Raw genomic sequence first — 21,248 nt, 5'->3', positions numbered from 1 at the left:
CTGAAGTGGATTGGCCTGCCGAGTGGGACACGTTTGGGAGGAATTTGAACGTCGACTTCACTCGTCAACCCAGCGTCCAACATCACTACCTTCTCCGGCTTAGATTCTTGAGGAAGAGCGGGTTGCCATTTGTCTGCAGATATTCAGACAGTGAGGGAACCATCACACAATCAACTTGAAAGCTAATGCATCCAATTTGCTAACAAGAATAACATACACAAGAATAGAAAAGAAAACTTGGAATTTATTAGTTGATAGTTTGACTGACGTAAAGGTAAGCGTACCAGAGCGACAGTTTTTACATTGCCCTTGATAATGGAAACAAGAAAAATCAATAGGATTCGTCGAGCTAGAAAAAGTGCTGGTAAATGAAAATAAAATGGTGCAAGATGTTCGAAATTCTCAGGAAAATAGATATCAGCTGTAATGAAAGATGTTTTACATCGCTTCCCTAACTATACAGGGTGAACATTAATAAAACCGACAAACTACAGGGACGGATTCTTGACTGGGAATTGATGAAAAAGAAGGTGCTATGAACATGTGTCCGGAAATGCATCGTTGCCACGGTAGATGGCGATGACGAATGCAAGTTCCTCTGACCATATGCCGTGTGTTCTTTCTGCGCTGCACGCTGTGTGATTGGAGAAGCGTGCTGTAAGCAGCAGAATGGCCCGGTATTCATGGTGGGAACAAGCCGGGATGGTATTTGTGTCCGGCCAAGGGCATGGAAACGGTGGAGAGGCAGCACGCCTATACCAAAACAAGTACCCTCATAGAAACTTACTACATTACACAATACTTCAAGCCCTTTTTGTGCGTCTGTGTGACCATGGACCCTTTCAGACAGACGAACGTGCAGGGAGTTGGCACATGTTCATAGTACCTTTTTTCCTCCATTTCCAGTCAGAAATTCGTCCCTGCAGTTTGTCGATACATTAGTGATCACTCTGTATACGTAACATAAGTTACACAAGAACTAAGTGCTTGTATTAAAAAGGGCGTGCGGCCAGAATACAGTCTGTACGGCAAGGATACAGTCTTTCTCCCGTAGTGTTATAAGTGTACAATGAAGAAGCAATGAGGTAACTAATAGAAAGGTTTAGAAGTGGGTTTAAAATACTGGGTGAAAGTATATCAATGATAATATTCACTGAAGACGTTGCAGTTCTCAGTGAAAGTGAGGAAGAACTGTAGGGCATCTTGAGAACAGTGAATAGTCTAATGAGCTAATTCAATGGACTGGGAGTAAATCGAAGAACGAGAAGTAATGAGGAATACTAGAAATGAGGTTAACTATGAACTTAACATCAATATTAGGGACTACGAAGTAGGCGAAATGAAAGAAATTTGCTACCTTGAAAGCAAAATAACATGAAAGAAGCAAGGAGCACATAATATGACATTGGAAACACGAAAAGACTCGAGGCGTTTGATATATGGAGCTACAGAGGGATGCTGAGAATTAGGTGCACAGATAAGATAATGAATGAGGAAGTTCTCCGCAGAATCGGCGAGCAGAGGAAGACTTGCAAAACACTGACAAGGAGGCATAGGATGATAGGACATATGTTAAGACATCGAGGAATAGCTTCCATGATACTGGAGGGAGCTGTCAGAGAAGACAGAGACTGGAACTTATCCTACAAAAAAATTAAAGTTGCTGGGTGTAGTGCTGTTCTGAAATGAACGGGTTGGCACAGGATAGGAACCCGCGTCGAACTGCAACACATCACTCAGAAGAGCGATTAACCAAGTGCCATGAGGGAACGGACCGCCTAAGGAGCATGACTGTGTGTGTGAAATGTGTGTGAATTCCTACTGCTGAGGTCATCGGTCCCTAGACTTACACACTACTTAAACTAACTTATGCTAGGAACAACACACACACCCATGCCCGAGGGAGGACTCGAACCTCCGGCGGGAGGGGCCGCGCAATCCGTGACATGTAACGGAGTGCAGTGACGCAACCGTGAGACACTGGACTCGCATTCAGGAGAACTGCGGTTCAGATCCCCACTTGGTGACCCATATTTATGTTTTCCATAGTTTCCGTAAGTCACCTGATGCTAAAGTGATTGAAAAGGACTCGGCAGATTTCCTTCCGTATCCTCCTCCAATCCGAGGTAAGCTGTTCTCTAATGACATGCTTATTGACTGGACGTCAAAAGCTTTCCTTGTAACTAATCCAGTAGGAGATTCATGTGGTTTACCTAGAACCGGCGGTTATTTCGAAAAATGTATGTACATGAGCTAGTACTTCGGCCTCATATGCGCGGAACTTAAACAGACACAACACAGTATGACGTAGACATTGAATATGAGTTGACTGTGCTTAGGCTGACTAGCTGTGGGAGGTCTTTTAGCCACAGAGATACGTAACTACCGGACCGACGGTGGGAAAATGTCGACCCATGTGGTCTTCCGGCGGTTAGAAAGCCCCCACCTAATCATTGAACCAGAGCAATGATCGTGAAACGGTGTAGCTGCCGGTCTACAAGCTCTGTATACTATCAGTCAAAATGGCTGTGGCTGATAACTGAATTTTATTGTACTTTTACAGGCAGTCTATGTATTGATAGGAGTCTCGCATATACGGTGTCCCTTGAACAAGACTTGGCACAGTCTTAGACCAATCAAAAGTCCTCAGCTATTGTAAATGACTTGTAAATCGAAACCGATTTAGCCACTAAAATATTTTATGCGCATATTTCACTGTAATAAACGGTAACGGTAGGAGCTGTGCATACTTTCTGAAAAAAGAAGATAACTCATGGATAACGGATGAAATAATACAAGTTTCGAAAAAATGTTCAAATGTGTGTGAAATCTTATGGGACTTAACTGCTAAGGTCACCAGTCCCTAAGCTAACACACTACTTAACCTAAATTATCCTAAGGACAAACACACACACCCATGCCCGAGGGAGGACTCGAACCTCCGCCGGGATCAGCCGCACAGTCCTTGACTGCAGCGCCTTAGACCGTAATACAAGTTTAATAAGAATAATAACTGCGACAAATACCGCGCAATAAGTCGTCTTGAGAATGAACAACAGTTTTAAAAAATTGTTCAAATGGCTCTGAGCACTATGGGACTCAACATCTTAGGTCATAAGTCCCCTAGAACTTAGAACTACTTAAACCTAACTAAGGACAGCACACACACCCATGCCCGAGGCAGGATTCGAACCTGCGACCGTAGCAGTCCCGCGGTTCCGGACTGCAGCGCCAGAACCGCTAGACCACCGCGGCCAGCAACAACAGTCTTAAAACATAGCTGAATCACTACTGTTAGAAGAGCAAATTGAGTTTTGGAAAGGAGGGTCTTGTAGCGACAATACCGGGTGTTTCGAAATGAATATCAGGGTTTTAATGCTATATGGCATTTATTCATCATCATCATCTCGGACAGTTTCCAGCCACTGGCTGGGTCTGTCGGGAACACAAGTCTCTCCATCGTTCTGTCTTTCCACCATTCCCCCTCTTCCACCTTCGTCGAGTTCTCGCCTCTTCTCATCACACATTCCTTCACTCCCTTCACCCATCTATCCCTTGGTCTTCCTCTGGGCCTCTTCCCCCCCAGTTGCAGATCAAACATCCTCTTTGGAATTCTTCCCTCATCCATTCTCTTCATGTGTCCATACCACTGCAGTCTTGATTTTTCTATCCTGTCCTGTACTGGTTCCTCCTTTAGTCTTTCCCTCACATACACATTTCGCAATCTGTCTCGTCTTGTTACATCCAACCTGCTCCTCTGGAACTTCATTTCACTAGCCTGTATGGCATTTATTACATTCACAAAATCATAAATAACGCATCAAATGAAAGAGCAACTCCAACAGCTTTTCCTAAAAATGTTCAATGTCAGCACCATTCGTCTACGACGCACATTGCGTCGATAGGCTAGTTCTTCCCCAACCTCGATCGGTGGGTACAAAATAATTGTTGCAACAAACGCTTCAGACCTGCTTTTTAAGTCATCCGGTGCGGAGGCATATACACGTCATCCTTCGTGAACCCCCATACGTAAAAAACACATGGCGTCATATCGAGTGAACGTGGAGGCCATGCGAAACAGGCTTTATCATTCTGACCCTTGCGGTCAGTCTAGAGGTCGAATACAACGTTGTTTAGCCAATGCTGAGTTAAGCCAGTGACGCGGCTCACCATCTTGCTGCCAAATATAATTCTGTGATACAGCTACTTCCAATTGAGGAAAGAAGCATAGTTCTAGCGCGTCATAATAAGAAACATCAGTTATAGTTGCTTCACCGAAAAAAGGAAAAAAAAATTTTTTTGTGGGATATGGCACAAAAAATATTCTCTTTAAGGGAGCCTCGTTGCAACTGTAGTATCTCGTGCCCCCACGAGATGCGCACATCATGCGTGTTCACATTTTCACTTAGTGTGACGTCGATTCATCACTGAAGAAGACGCGACCCAGAAAATCTTCATCGTCATGCAGCAACATTTCTCCCTTGCAAAGTTGGCACGTAAACTGTAGTCTGTAGTATTTAGAGCTTGTAACAACTGCAAATGGTAAGGACGTAGTTGTAAACGCCTCCTTAAAAATTATTCACACACACATCACTGGAATTGCTAATTCACGACTAGCCTTCTGAGTTCATTTCTTGGTTATAGGCTCGTTCAGTATATTCTTCAGTCACTTTTGGCTGTCCCATTGTGCAAACACAGCCGGTGCCTTGAAACTCATGATACCATCTACCGATGTTATTACCATGTGGAAGATTACGCAATACACGTTGCACTGTAATAGCAGATTCAGTCCTTGCAAACTGTAAAACACAAAAAGCTTTCAGTTTAATAGTCGCCATCCCTGCTACTAGCGCTTTCTAATGGAATGCACAGGAAACAGCGCATGCACTTGCTCACAGATATACAAACAAAACTGTTTGAGTTACTCTTTTTTTTGATGTACTATCTATTATTGCAAGTTGAATGTAATAAATGCTGGAAAGCCTCAAAACCCTGATATTCATTTTGAAACACTCAGTATTACTGTAATAAGACAAAGCCTAGAAAAAAGTTTAATGTGGAAACATGTAAGTTACGAAAAAGCTTTCAACCGGGTCAACCGGTGTATTATATTTTTGTAAAGTGTTTTAGAAATATAAGGGCACACCAAACCCTTAGTACACGTCATTAAAACTGCATATCATGAAACAAAAATCGTAATAAACGTAGATACGGACAAGACTGAAATCATAACAGTTAATAGACATGGGTGTTGCCTATCTCCCACAATTTTCAATAGCTACACTAATGATACTGTTAGACAATGGAAACGCAAGGTCAACAGTGGCACTAAAATAGGACCAGATATCTGGACAAATACCGTGATTTTCGCTGATGACCACATAGTATTGCAAAGGAGCGAGGACTATCTGCAAAGCGCTCCCTGCCTATACCAGATACGCGAGAACCACAGTTCTAATATTTTTGACAGAAAGGATAATATTATAACTTCCGAAGTAAAAGAGCACATACGTTGCAAAAAATGCATGTTTTAGAAGAAGTTTCCCATTCTAACTTCTTAGGCTGTGTTGCAAGCACCACCTTGAAAATTACACATAAATTAAATTAATTTCAGATGTGTGGTTGTTGTGTTCATAGTTCCGCATAGTCAGCGCGTACACAACGTTCCCACTAGAGCACGCTCCTCTAAGCACAACAGCGCAGGCGCAGCGCTCGTCCGTCTCCGCACTACGAGATGGCGCTGCCTTTTAGAGATGGACCAAATTCTGCTTCCGCCGATCCGCGTATTAATATGTAACGCAGCCAATGAGATTGCTGCTAACGTAGAACCTTTTCTCATCGCGGATCACACTCGTTCAGTGATACCTGAACGCTCGAGGTATTATAACGAGTGTACAGACCTCCAGTTAGTCAGTCTGCACCAGTCTGCATTAGTCTGTACCAGTCTATAGTCAAGTTTCAGTCTGCGCCTAGTAAGATTATCATATTCCTGTACATAGCCATGAAGATAAATGACTAGGCCCTTTGTCAAGTATCAGAGATATGTGAGAGTAAGATTAACGTACCAAGACCAAAGGAACTTCAGATTGTCAATTGTAAACAGCATCCACAATCAATTTACGTAATGCCTGTGATTATTATTATTTTAATAAATGTGTGTGAAAATTAATCAAGTTCTGTTTAAAGTTGGTCACCGTCAAACTGCTACTCTAAGCGTGCAAGTGGCATTTCTATCGTCTGACCTAACGGCAGAAGATAAACACGACACGACAAGACCACGAGACATATTGCTGACACTCGCCTACTTCGTTAGAGCGACAAGTCAAATAATCTGAGAATGTGTGTACCGAAGGTCTTACAGTACGCACACCATAGTGGTACAAGACAAAGAATACTAGGCAACACACTGCAGAAAGAAACATGAATAAAATTTTATAAAGTATTGGCTAAACATGTTTCTAACTACAGCTCTTGGAAAGTGGGTAGCCGAAAGCATAGCAACCCCCGTTTCTTGCTTGTAGAAATGCGTATTACTACTGTTCAGTTTGCTACTTCGCCAAAGTAGTATCAACTGTGTGACGGCATATGTCAGCATGACGAACAGAAGACGTCAAACATTTTGTACTGCAAGGTAAAGTTGACGCTCTAGCATGGGGTCACTAATGTCTGAATGACTTTGAATGTGGCTACTGAAATTATAACAACACTTGATTCTTATATATTTGAATATGTGTTACTACTGTACAGTGTGCTACTTCAGCGAAATGTCAAGTAGTTTTCATTGTATGACAGCAGAAGAAAACAAAAGTTTTTCACTGCAATATGGATTTAATACCATAGCATGGGGGTCTCTATAATGTTTCACTGACTTTGATACTGGTTTTTGGCTGAATTTTGGGCAATATTACATGCGGGGATAACATGATAGCATTGTTTGCTTTGTTAATTCCTGTCGACAAGTTCAAAGGGTTACTATAATATTTCACATTAAGAGTATAAGATAGCAACGCTTTGTATTGCAAGATAAAGTAAACAACCTATGCATGGAGTCACTATAATATTTGGACGACTTAGAAAATGAGTAAATGAAAGCACAGCAACCCTCGTTTCGTGCTTGCATAAATATGTATTACTGCTGTTCACTATGCTATTTCATTGAAGTGTCATTTAGTTTCCGACCTTGAAATGGGGTAACTGAGAACATAGTGACCATCATTTCTTACCTGTTTGAGTCCTACTACTTCTGTTTTGTATGTACTTCACCGAAGAGTCGAGCAATTTTCATTTTAAGATAGCACAAAATGACAAACGTTTTGAACTGCAGAATGAAGTTAATACTCAAACATAGGATCAATACAACGTTCAGTTGACTTTGACATCAGTTTCACAAATGTTTCTGACAAATTTGCATGTAGAAATAATATTCGTTACTCTGAAAATTCTCATCAATAAGTGCACCTTAGGCTGTAAGTTAGATCAAAACAGTGCCGATGTGTGTTTCTTAATGTTAGATAACCAGTATTCATGGAATTTGGTTTGTTTAATACATGATACAAAGGTCGAATTATTCTCGACTAACCAATAACTTTCAGTAATGCCCATAAGAGAGCCTTGTGTGTTTTGATAAATAATACTGACAGTTTACATGTGGAAATATTTGAGGGTCCATTGCGTTTGCAAAGTGTGGTGCAGATATTCAACTTTGGCCATTGACAATTCTACTTAAACTGTAAGTTTTATCAGTAGTGCCAATATATAAACGATGTGTTGTACAACAATTAGATTACGAATGTAATGCCATGTATGCTTTTTGCGCAAAATCTTATATATTTTGAGAAATAACACAATTTTATATCAGTGCAAAGCGTGAATTTTTGTCTGCGATTACAGCTCAGTAATTTTACTTGTGTATTACGATACCATGTGTGTGTGTGTGTGTGTGTGTGTGTGTGTGTGTGTGTGTGTGTGTTTTGCACTTGAAATTGTTACTTATTTTGATAAGTAAATTTATTTTCGTGCAAGGATTGTAGTTTTGTGATATCGACCTTCCATCTGTGGTTTCGTGTTCTGAACGTATTTTTGTGTATTACGAGAATACGCAGTTAAAGTAACACTTCACAATAAGGATCTTCTCAAGAACCTTCTCTCTATTGTATGACGGTGCTTGATCAATGTTTTTGTCTCTGGCTATGTTGTATGTTTTTAAATGAGGTTTGGAGCATTCGCCTCTAAACTGACGCTCCCTAAGACGAAATGTTATTAACAAACCTGTAAAAACTTCAGCTGTTTTCTTTACAAGCTGACGAAATAACATTGACATAAACATTGTGTTGCCGATGCGGTTTTTCAAACAGTGTGACACTTCACAAACATCAAAAAACAATTTAGACGTGGATAGTGGAAATACTTAATTGAGACTACATTATGTCTTACACAAATAGTGTAACTGTGGATTCTCAAAGTAAATGCCCCAGAGCTACTCTCATACATCACAGTAATATTTTAGATATCAATTTGATATATGTATGGTATTTGATATATGTGTGGTATTTTAAAGGTGAAAATTCTGCCAGATAGACCCTTTACAAAATTATGTGGATAAATACATATGAACATTTTGCAAACAATATTTTGATACTTTTGAGCATCGTCAAGATTGTTGCTCTGGGTCTACACTGTGAACCGCTGTTTCATTTTAATGGCTCCTTAAATACAAAGTACTGTTTGGCTGTTTCCTTTTAATGACAGGTAAAATGATAGGCTCTGATTGGAGGAGTGGGGAGCGAAGGGGAACGGAAAGGAGCGGGGAGGACCATGATAAAGTCATTGAAAGGAAGTGTGGCTTATAAAATGTCAAATGTGCGTGAATTCCTATGGGACCAAACTGCCGAGGTCATCGGTCCCTAGACTTACACACTACTTAAAGTAACTTACGCTAAGAACAACACACACACCCATGCCCGAGGGAGGACTCGAACCTCCGGCGGGAGTGGCCGCCCGATTCATGACATGGCGCCTCCAGCCGCGAGGCGTGGCTTATCACATGATGTTGATCACATCATCGATGATGGCGCCTAGCTTGTGGCCTCATGCCTCTGCCCCTGTTATATTGGCAACCCGCACGAGAACATGTATTGGACATCAGTGGAATCAATAAGATTCAATACCGCGTTTAAATACAAAATGAGCCAGCATTACCATGAATATGCTACTACTGCTCTTCGAAAATAACACGGCAAATGTGAACAAATGTGTCGTATTGTGTGCTAGGACTATTTCAGGCATCACAGTATGCCATTAACAATCAAATTTGATCAGCATGGTGAGTGCAATCTGAAACTAGAGGCAGCTGCAATCACAGCCGTCCATTAAAGATCCCAGCTCCTGGAAGAATACAAAATAACTAAACTTAAGCTAATGTGAATATACAACGAAGCAGTAAGAGTATTTATTTGGAGAGAAACAGTGTACAAAATTCAGTATGCAATATTACAACTTCTGGCAGCAACAAAGGCTCTAACTTGGATGGAGATAGAGTTGAATTGAGCTTGGATAAGAGATTTGGGAACGTCATTCCATGTTGCTCCAACTCTGTGCCAGAATTCATCAGTCATAAAGTGGAATGCTAGTCTCCCGACAACTCTTCATCACATGTTTTTAATGGGTGAGAGATCTGGGGGACGTGTTGGCCAGGCCAACAGTCGAACACCCCTGTGTAGAGGTAGTCAGGAAAGCACAGGAAACATATGGCCTTGCGTTATCTTGTTGAAAGACGAAGCCCACGAAGACAGGTCACAGCCATCGGCCTTATCGCGTCAGAACTGCTATGCGAACCAGAAGTGATCGTGTTGCCACGCCATTACGACATGTGCTGGACCCGTATGAGAAAGACGAATACAATATGGAAACGTTTTCTGTCCTCAGATCCTGCACGCACAACTAAGTCCATTGCGATGGTGTATACAGAACCAGAACTCGTCTGAAAAGACGATTGCTCTTGGAACATTCCTTTCATCCGTTCTCGGAGCTTCCGTTGCATCGCGCCAAGTAATATTCGAGTCCACTGCCAGAGTGCACGTACTCTTGACCATGTAGAGCGCGTGAGACAAATTGCACGACGTACTGCACGGCAGATTTAATTGGGAACGTTTATTGGCGGATCAGGAGTAATCCTTTTCTCTGTTACACTGTAGAATCAATGTAATTGATCCATGAGACAGTATCAATCCTCGCACAACTCCAATGTCAAGAATCAGGACCCTCCAACAACTGAGACAACGCCTTTGGAGCAGTGGTAACACCGGTTCCCGCCAGAACACCGAAATTAAGCGCAGTTGGGCTTGGCCTGCACTTGAATGGGGGAGGCGTCGGGGTCTACTGAGCGCTGTTGGCTATTGGGCGCACACTCTGCACTTGTGAAGCCGACTGATGAGCTACTTGACTGAGAAGTAGCGGCTCTGGTCACGAAAACTGACAACGGTCGGGAGAGCGGCGTGCTGGTAACATGCCCCTTCGTACCTGCGCTCAGTGATGCCCATCGGCTGAGGATGACACGTCGGTCGGTCGGTACTGTTGGGTCTTCCGAGACCCGTTTGGTTGGGCAGACTTTCTGTAGCAACTGAATTACATTCAGAAAGCATGCGAGATTCGGCCACTAGACTAGACTGTGTATTCCACCAAGTGTTCATACGCCACATCCAACTGGCCGCTAGTATCTCTCGACGATAATCACCACAGCAAAAAAGTCAATAGAAAAAAAATCACATAAAAACATAGCTGTAAGATTTGCATAGATACAAATGTAATTTATTGGCACTGATTTAGCCTAGCCAGGTCAGTCAATTTTATAGAACACCATCCCCAGCTAGCTAATAGCTCCACATTCTGCTCTGAGGCCCCTTTCCACCGAACAACTGCAAGCTGACTAATCGTAACACTCGCCGAGAAAAACAGTACAGTTTCTAATTGTTGTGTTGGCAGAAGAGCCAACACCGTGTTACTAGAGGAGGCCGAAATGCACACGTTTTAGCTCACTCAGGCTGGCGTGAAGAGGGAAGAACTATACTGTGAGATCTAGAACATGACAAGGAATGAGAATTCAGAAAGCGGACGTAATTAGTTTGATACTTTAATCCATTAACGATAAACGTCGCTCTTGACGGTACTTGATTCACAATATTAACTGAATATGGCGCCTTGCTAGGTCGTAGCAAATGACGTAGCTGAATGCTATGCTAAACTGTCGTCTCTGCAAATGAGAGCGTATGTAGGCAGTGAACCATCGCTAGCAAAGTCGGCTGTACAACTGGGGCGAGTGCTAGGAAGTCTCTCTAGACTAGACCTGGCGTGTGGCGGCGCTCGGTCTGCAATCACTGATAGTGGCGACACGCGGGTCCGACGTATACTAACGGACCGCGGCCGATTTAAAGGCTACCACCTAGCAAGTGTGGTGTCTGGCGGTGACACCACACTATTCACATTTCTATGCTCGTGCACGGGAACGGACTTTGGAAAGCTATGTAGGCCTTCTGGAAATACCCCATTATAACTTTTCCTGTAAGAAAGCCATGTACTGTAGGTTCTGCCCACGACCGAGTTAGGAGAATGAGGGGAAGACCGGCCCATCAACTCCAGGCTGAAGAAACCCTCCTTCCCCCAGAACCGACCCTGTCGCAGACAACGGCCAGAGGAAGAGCACACAACCACGGCCAAGGAATGAGGTGTTACACTGTGGCCAGTGAGCACTTCTGACCGCGCCTCCCTACCACCCCCAGTCCCTGCTGTCGCGTCGAGGGAAGACGCAACAATGGTCGTCATGCTGAGAGTCATGCGCTGTTGTGCATGTGTCGGAATGATCACCATCGTTAGCATTCAGGCGCAACGGGAACTTAAAACCACACTCTCAGCAAAAATAAAAACCGAGTAACGAGGGAAGGAATATTACTTGATGATCAGTTAGAGAGTAAAATATGGAAAGGATTTAAGAATCTACAGGGGGTTTCAAATTTACACCGCCAAACTTCGATGTGATGTAGAAAGCGTCTTGAGGAGCAAAATGGGGATAGCAATCCGTGTCTAGAAACATAATCCAATGACAATACAGAACGTCGACATTATGGACGCCGTCGCCTGAAAATGTATGTACGAAGGGGTTTCAATAAGTAATGCAACACTTTTTACCTGAAAGCAGGTTGGTTTTATTCAGGATTCCAGTACATTATATTTTTCCCTACTCTTTTAGCTGCAAAATATTGTTTTTCAACATAATCGACGTTAAATACGGCAGCTTTACACCATCTTTCTGGGAGATCCTGTATACCTGCACGGTGCCACTCTACTTTTTGACGTCGGAGTCAACATCTTGCTGCGTCAATAGCCTCCACATCAACCACGTACTGTTCTCCGCGGAGTGCATCCTTCATTGGGTCAAACAGGTGGAAGTCTGACTGTGCGAGATCCGAGATGTATGGTGGATGAGGAAGAACAGTCCAATGAAATTTCGTGAGCTCCTCTGGGGTGCACAGATGTGTTTGACGCCTTGCGTTGTCATGGAGAAGTTCGTTCGCATTTCTACGCCGAAGAACATGCTGAAGTCGTTTCTTCACTGCAGGAGTCACAGCTGTGAGCGGCAGGCCCGCACGCGGGAGATCCGACAGGTTCGCGCGACCTTTTGCAATGATGACAGACGCCTCGCCCAACGACTCACTGTGCTTTTGTCCACTGCCAGACTGACAGATCTCCGTAGACATTCCGCAAGCGCCTATGAATATCTGTTATGCTCTGGTTTTCCACTGTGTACGCACCTCCGTTACATTCTGCATTTTCAATGTTACATGTAGCGCTGCCATCTATGGGAACATCATGAAACTAAAGAGGGCAAGCGGGAATATCCAACGTTGACACACAACAAATTCTGCATCTTTTCATCTGCAATTGGCCGAGAAAAGAAGTGTTACATTTCTTGTTGAACGTCACTCGTGTATACAGGGTGTTTCCGCGATGTTGTTACAAATGTTCAGGGATGGTAGACCATAATAAATGTATCAATCCGCGTTAAGAAGCTCTGGTTCGGAAACGAAAGAGTCGAATGTTATAAGCGAAATCATTCTGATACTTTTGTGGGGTAGAACCCCTCTACCACCCTCCACACCTACAATTCCTTAATCTGTCCCATCCTCTGTTATGCCAGTCCCCTCCCCCCCTCACCCAAATTCTATAAGTCCCTCCAGGTCCTCGAGTGCCGAGCACTCCACCATGCCTTCTGTACACGCCTCCCATCCCCTACGTGGATCCTCTACAACCTGATTCCTTTCCCCCATCTGCTCCTATTCCACAAACAGATCCACATACTCTACACCTACTGCCGTCTTGATCCCCCTCATGCCCTGGTTGCTCCTCTCCTCTCCAACCCCCGCCCCCTGCCGTGCCTTCACTGTTGTGCCCCCCTACCCTCCATCTCTACACCCTTCATCTCCTTTCACAAGATGGCCTCCATCAACTCCCCCACCCTGATGATGCCCTCTCTCCCTCCACTTATCCCTTTTATCAACTCTGATCCTCACCTCCCCCCCCCTTTGTTCTTTCCCTGGGCTCCCTCTTCCCTCCCTTCCATCCTTTTTTTCCCCCACCTACCCACTCTCTTCCTCCCTTCTTTCCACTGAGTCCTTTCTGCTCTCCCTTCCACTGGCTTTCCAACTCCTCCTCGCGTCCGCCCAGCCCCCCTTTTCTATGTCCCCTCCCTCCATCGGCTGCCCCCCTTTCTTTTTTCCTCTCCTCCCCCCTTTTCCCCCTAAAAGGTCCGGGTCCCCCCCCCCCCCCCAATCTGCCACCATGTCACCTGTATAGTGCTGTTATAAGTGAGTGTCAGTGTTGCAAACAGCCGCCATACTGTCGATAGTTGTGTTTTTTTGTCTCGTGCTAACAGAAACCAGACTGTCGCTGTGTTTTTAGTAGTGCCTGTCTACTTCTTGTGTGTCTTCATCCGCATCGTTACCCAGTGTTCTTATATTTTAAATTCCAACTTCCTGCCATTTTAATGTTGTTTACAATGTCACCGTTTTATCGCCTGTTTTTCTTGTTTGTTTCTATTCTTATTATGTTTTTTTTAACTTTTCTGTAGGCTGTGGAGCAGCATATTACGCTGCTGCCAGCCCGCCCCCCCTGAGGGGGGGGGGGGGGAATTGAAATCCAATAAAGAAAAAAAAGTGATACCTTTACGTGAAAGTGGTAGTGTAATACCTAGACAACGTAACAGAAGGAAACAAATCACAACAGAAGAAGGGAAAAAATGTTCTTGCTGCTATTGCAGTCGATTCACACGTTAGCTCCCGCTCAATCGTGCGAGGAAGGTATGAGTCAGACAAGTGTTCTACGCATTCTCCATCGACATAGGTTCCGTTCCTATCACATCTCTCTCCATCACCATTTGAGAATTAATGAGGAAGCCACATTTACCAAAAAATGGTCCAAATGGCTCTGAGCACTATGCGACTTAACGTCTGAGGTCACCAGTCACCTAGAACTAATTAAACCTAACTAACCTAAGGACATCGTAGCGGTCGCTCGGTTCCAGCGCCTAGAACCGCACGGCCACTCCGGCCGGCTTACCAATCAAGGCCAAGTATACCGCAGAACCATGCACTGTTGGTCTGTTGGCTTCGTCAGGTGGAACGTCGGCGTGCACGGAGTGTAAACGTGCTATATGGGACAGAGAACCATCAGCTCATATGGCCGTTTTCCATAGACGGAATACCGTACGGGCACACTTATCGCAGCCTCTTAACAGGGCACAATCCACGGATGCTGGAAAACGTTCCTCTGCGGACTAGGAGGACCCAACCACACCAAAATGATGACTGTTCAGCCCACAGCGCACGAAGCACTTCACGAATTGTTTCCAAAGCTTGGATTGGACGCAGAGGACCTGTACCTTGGCCGGGTTTGACGCCTGTAGACTTTTCCCTGTGGAGAAAGCTGAAAGACGCTGACTACAAAGGACATATCAACTACACCCGATGATGTGCAACGACGCAAAACTGCGTCCTCCTCTGACATCCCCGCTGAAATGCTAGCACGTATGCAGCAGTCGTCCCATACCAATCTGGAACCGTGTATTTGCGCTGCCGCTGGTCATTTTGAGCACAATCTGTGACGGTCAGTTGTCTCGTTACTGTTCAGAATCTACATAACTAGTGCATGTACTTGTTCTTTAGTGTGTGCTACCACAGGTACTGGACAAGTGTCGGCGTGGGAACTTTTCAAAATACGATCTCTCTAAAATGACCTGCAAAAAATAAAAAAAGGACCACTGACTGGCATTCTAATTTACCTTACTTTCAGTCCGTTAATGTCAATAAGCATTAGTAGACATTAATACTGGGTATGTCCACCTTTCGGCTTTATGACGGCTTGATACCAATAGCAAAGACTATCAATGAGGCGTCTGATTGTGTGTGGAGGGATGGTGGCCTTTTATCGCCCAAGAGCCGTAACCAGAGGTTACGACTGGAGCGAAGTCGACTTACTAACTCATACCAAAGGTGTTCCATTGGGTTCAGGTCAATTTCACGAATGTTATTCTCAACGAACCATTGCCTCAAGGGTGTTGTCTTATGACAGGTTGCGTTGTAATGCTCATACAGTCATCCTCTCCAAACTGTTCCTCTATCGTACGGAATACACATTAAAGTGTTTACATCATCTAAAGGAAGTGTTCGACCGTTGTACCCCATTCTTGTTTAACTCCCGATGCACAGTCATTGTGGTAGCTCGACTGCTGGTAGCGCTTTGAAAACCTTCCGCCTATTTCATGCGATTTTCTATCTCCATAATGCTCAAAGGTCGCTGTCTGCCAGTACACGGCATCTGCGTGATCTAGGTAGAGTTTTAGTTGTTCCTTCTTATGTCCACATCACAATCAGTTCAGGAACAGTCGACTTGGGCAACCTTATATGGGGTGAAAAGCCCCTGATGGATTTCTTATTCTTATTATTATTAGGGTAACATCTAGTGACTAGGCCATGTTCTACAGGGTGTTACAAAAAGGTACGGCCAAACTTTCAGGAAACATTCCTCACACACAAATAAAGGAAAGATGTTATGTGGACATGTGTCCGGAAACGCTTAATTTCCATGTTAGAGCTCATTTTAGTTTCGTCAGTATGTTCTTCCACCTACGCTCAATGGAGCACGTTATCATGATTTCATAGGGATACTCTACCTGTGCTGCTAGAACATGTGCCTTTACAAGTACGATACAACATGTGGTTCATGCACGATGGAGCTCCTGCACATTTCAGTCGAAGTGTTGGTACGCTTCTCAACAACAGATTCGGTGACCGGTGGAGTGGTAGAGGCGGACCAATTCCATGGCCTCCACGCTCTCCTGACCTCAACCCTCTTGGCTTTCATTTATGGGGGCATTTGAAAGCTCTTGTCTACGCAACCCCGGTACGTGCTCGTATTGTGGACAGCTGTGGTACAATACGCCATTCTCCAGGGCTGCATCAGCGCATTAGGGATTCCATGCGACGGAGGGTGGATGCATGTATCCTCGCTAACGGAGGACATTTTGAACATTTCCTGTAACAAAGTGTTTGAAGTCACGCTGGTACGTTCTGTTGCTGTGTGTTTCCATTCCATGAGTAATGTGATTTGAGGAGAAGTAATAAAATGAGCTGTAACATGGAAAGTAAGCGTTTCCGGACACATGTCCACATAATATATTTTCTGTCTTTGTGTGTGAGGAATGTTTCCTGAAAGTTTGGCCGTACCTTTTTGTAACACCCCGTACATGTGGTGTCAGTTCTTTCGGATTGTGATGGAACAGGATTCAAATCCAGGCCTCCTGCTTACGAGGTAGATGCGCTGACCACTATGCAACCTGGACACAGTTGTCACAAGCACACGATTGCACACCTCCCATCGGATCCAAATCTCAACTTACACCTGCTCATTAGCGTCATTACTCGCGGCATCTCGCCGATTCCCATGAGATTTCGAGCTTGGCGTGCATCTGCACTGAAGGGATCACTGGCTGTCATCTCCCGAATTATATATATGTTGTGTGTGCTCTTGTCTGAAAGAACAGACACAGTTTTGATTCTGCAGCTACTATGAATCGAGACACAAAGGAATTAAAGACATTAGCTACCAGTGGGCACCGATTTTTATTAATAATGATGGTCGAAAATATGTGCTGGACTGGGATTCGAACGTGGGTTTCCTGCTTACTTGGTAAATGCGCTGACTGCTATGCCATCTGGACGCTGTGGTTACGACAATCATATGGTCAACCCGAGTATGTCTCTCGTCAGATCCGAATTTTCAACTCATACCACACACTACAGATGTAGTGCCTGTGCTCATTAGCATCACTGCTGGCGGCATCTTTCCTTTGTGTCTCGATTCATAGTGGCTGCAGGATTAGAATGGTGTATGTTCTCTAGGAGATGTTCCAGAGGACAGATACAACATATGTACGAGGGCAGTTCAATAAGTAATGCAACACATTTTTTTTCTGAAACAGGGGTTGTTTTATTCAGCATTGAAATACACCAGGTTATTCACCAATCTTTTAGCTACACAACACTATTTTTCAACGTAATCTCCATTCAATGCTACGGCCTTACGCCACCTTGAAATGAGGGCCTGTATGCCTGGACGATACCATTCCACTGGTCGATGTCGGAGCCAACGTCGTACTGCATCAATAACTTCTTCATCATCCGCGTAGTGCCTCCCACGGATTGCGTCCTTCATTGGGCCAAACATATGGAAATCCGACGGTGCGAGATCGGGGCTGTAGGGTGCATGAGGAAGAACAGTGCACTGAAGTTTTGTGAGCTCCTCTCGGGTGCGAAGACGTGTGTGAGGTCTTGCGTTGTCATGAAGAAGGAGACGTTCGTTCAGATTTTTGTGCCTACGAACACGCTGAAGTCGTTTCTTCAATTTCTGAAGAGTAGCACAATACACTTCAGAGTTGATCGTTTGACCATGGGGAAGGACATCGAACAGAATAACCCCTTCAGCGTCCCAGAAGACTGTAACCATGACTTTACCGGCTGAGGGTATGGCTTTAAACTTTTTCTTGGTAGGGGAGTGGGTGTGGCGCCACTCCATTGATTGCCGTTTTGTTTCAGGTTCGAAGTGATGAACCCATGTTTCATCGCCTGTAACAATCTTTGACAAGAAATTGTCACCCTCAGCCACATGACGAGCAAGCAATTCCGCACAGATGGTTCTCCTTTGCTCTTTATGGTGTTCGGTTAGACAACGAGGGACCCAGCGGGAACAAACCTTTGAATATCCCAACTGGTGAACAATTGTGACAGCACTACCAACAGAGATGTCAAGTTGAGCACTGAGTTGTTTGATGGTGATCCGTCGATCATCTCTAACGAGTGTGTTCGCACGCTCCGCCATTGCAGGAGTCACAGCTGTGCACGGCCGGCCCGCACGCGGGAGATCAGACAGTCTCGCTTGACCTTGCGGCGATGATGACACACGCTTTGCCCAACGACTCACCGTGCTTTTGTCCACTGCCAGATCACCGTAGACATTCTGCAAGCGCCTACGAATATCTGAGATGCCCTGGTTTTCCGCCAAAAGAAACTCGATCACTGCCCGTTGTTTGCAACGCACATCCGTTACAGACGCCATTTTAACAGCTCCGTACAGCGCTGCCACCTGTCGGAAGTCAATGAAACTATACGAGATGAAGCGGGAATGTTTGAAAATATTCCACAAGAAATTTCCGGTTTTTTCAACCAAATTTGACCGAGAAAAAAAATGTGTTGCATTACTTATTGAACTGCCCTCGTAATTAAGGCGATGACGGCCAATGGTCCCTTCAGTGCAGATGCACGCCAAGCTCGAGCTCTTACGAGAATCGGCGAGATGCCACAAGGAAGGAGAGTGACGAGCAGAGGCACGACATCGCTAGAGTGTGATATAAGCTGAGCATTTTGGTCTTACGGGAAGCGTGCTAGAGTAGTGAGTGCGGTTGTGGTAACCCCTGTGTCAGGATGGCGTAGTAGTCAACACATCTGCTTAATAAGCTGCGGACGGAGAGGTCCTTGGTTCAAGTCTTCCATCCAGAGAAAACTTTAATTTAGCCCAGATCCTCCCAATGCCGTTACTCCTTGGCCGCCGCATCCAATCAGCCTTTGGATATTTCGTGTCAGCAGGGGCACTTTTCAAAGTCCGCTACAACACTCTAACACTGCCTCCTGCAAAAGGTGGCCTCGGACTCGTCAACGTGCGGGCACGATCTTTTGCACTCTCTGTCCACACTCTGTTGCGACACTGGCAGGGGCCGGTCTCGTCCTTAACACGCAGTCTCTTAGATATCCTCCGACCAGCTTCTCTCGATCCACCGATCAATGTGGCACCTATTTCTCCATTATTGTACCACGTCGCCAATTGTTTCATAGAACTCAGCTACGTTCGGGCCGATCTCCCAGTCACCCGTCCTCACCGTAGAGAAGATTATTATCGTTTGTTTATGCTCTCCAACCCTTGCGACCCCATGGTGCTACAGCATCCTGACATTCACTGGCCCACGGTTTGGGGGTGTGTGCATGCACCCTTTTTACCGTCGTCTGTGTCTGCACTCTGGTATATTTTAGTCTATGGAAAATTCCCGACCAATAGTCGACTTTATCGCATAGGACTGGCCACCTCCCCACTCTGCCCTGACTGTCAGCTCGAAGACACCGACGATCACCGTCTTACGTGCCCCCTGAAACAAAACGTATGGCTCCTCATCCAACGCATCGTGGGCTTTTACCTCCGTGCCCCGCCAACGACGGTAACCCTGGATTTCCTGTTGTTGCTCCAGACGTTTCACTACAGTCTTGCTAAGCACCATGCCCTCATCTGGTTTCGAGGACAGGCTTTAGAATACCTCTTTCAGAGTGGTCCGCATACAGTCCCTGACTTCTGGTACAAAGTTGTGACCGCGCATAGCACCCTCACCCGAAAACCATCTTACCGACAAACTTTTGCCGGTTATCTCCGCAGCGTCTTCCTCGACCCCCCTCTAAGTTGGGGTGTACCATGCCTACCTGTCACATGATGCAACACCCTTATCCACGTTCTCATGCATCGACAAAAAAAAAAAAAAAAAGAAGAAGACAGAATATGTTATGTTTTGTTGTATTTAATGTTTTCCTTTTTAATATTTTTTTTGTTTAACTAACAGTCATTTGTATATGTTTAAATGGTACCTTGAAGAACTCTTGCATAGTGAATATATATGTACTTTTAGTTTGTTCAATACAAATTATTAAAAAAAAACAAAGAAAACAGGACGTGTTTTGTTTTGTTGTATTTAATGTTATTCTAATAATTTGTTTACCTACCTCTCATTTGTATATGTTTAACTGGTACCTTGAAGAAGTGTTTCTTTGTGTATAACAAAAAAGGGCAGCGTCTAAAAAAAAAAAAAAAAAAAAAAAAAGCAGGAGACCCGGGTTCGAAGCCCTGTCCGGCATAAATTTTCAGCTTGCCCCATTGTTATAAATCAATTCCCACTGACAGCTAATGTCTTCCTTTGTGTCTTTAGCCTACGTTCGTCGAAGTCAGTGAGTTCTCGGGAACAACCCACTCTGCTGCTGCTGCTAACTGCGCCAGCAGAGCCGCTTACCGAGATGACCTTGCGCAGGCCCTTGGAGGACTTGTCGGTGAGCGAGCCGCGGCGCGCCGGCTGGTCGTCGGAGCGCGCCTTCAGCACGAAGCCGCCGCGCGAGTCGTCGAGGCGGCGGTCGCGCTCCGCCGCCGCCGCCGCCGCCACGTCCGCCGCCGCCGGCTCCGACGAGCGCAGCGACGTCATGGAGGCGCGCACGGCGCGCGAGCCCGGCCGGTAGTGCGACGCCAGGCCGAACGGCGCCGACGCGCGCACCCCGTAGCCGTGCCGCATGCCGCGCAGCCACTGCCCCTGGTACGTGCCTGCCGGCAGAACACACCGCTCGTCAGCACACGCGGTGCTACGGCGCCACCAGTGGTCGCCTATGCGCGCACACACACACACACACACACACACACACACACACACACATACCGAGCGCAGTCATAAAGCTTTAATCGTCACCTCGGAAGAACAAAAGCTGCATAGTTAAGTTTTCATTTGTCTGCACGTTCGTGTCTGCAGTCACGGTACACACTGAAATCCCCGTGTTACAGTAATGTATAGTGCCTAGAGTTGTGCTCTGCCGAAACTAATGGGTCAGTAGTTTTGCTACATTACA

The 21,248-nt window shown here is 45.1% G+C and overlaps 1 protein-coding gene across 2 annotated transcripts in view; it reads right to left on the bottom strand.

Annotated features, from left to right (window-relative positions):
• The window catches only part of LOC126190750 (junctophilin-1), a 960,015-nt gene that overhangs the window by 308,649 nt on the left and 630,118 nt on the right, over window positions 1-21,248 (bottom strand). For both annotated transcript variants that reach the window (XM_049931259.1, XM_049931258.1), the window contains exon 3: window positions 20,648-20,949. In XM_049931259.1, the coding sequence (XP_049787216.1) occupies window positions 20,648-20,949 (302 nt within the window). The remainder of the gene's footprint in view (window positions 1-20,647; window positions 20,950-21,248) is intronic.

Source organism: Schistocerca cancellata, chromosome 6 (assembly GCF_023864275.1).
Source record: "Schistocerca cancellata isolate TAMUIC-IGC-003103 chromosome 6, iqSchCanc2.1, whole genome shotgun sequence".
NCBI classification, from domain to species: Eukaryota; Metazoa; Arthropoda; class Insecta; order Orthoptera; family Acrididae; genus Schistocerca; species Schistocerca cancellata.
The sequence above is the reverse complement of the archived record's forward strand: the minus strand, read 5'-3'. Positions and strand labels throughout refer to the sequence as shown.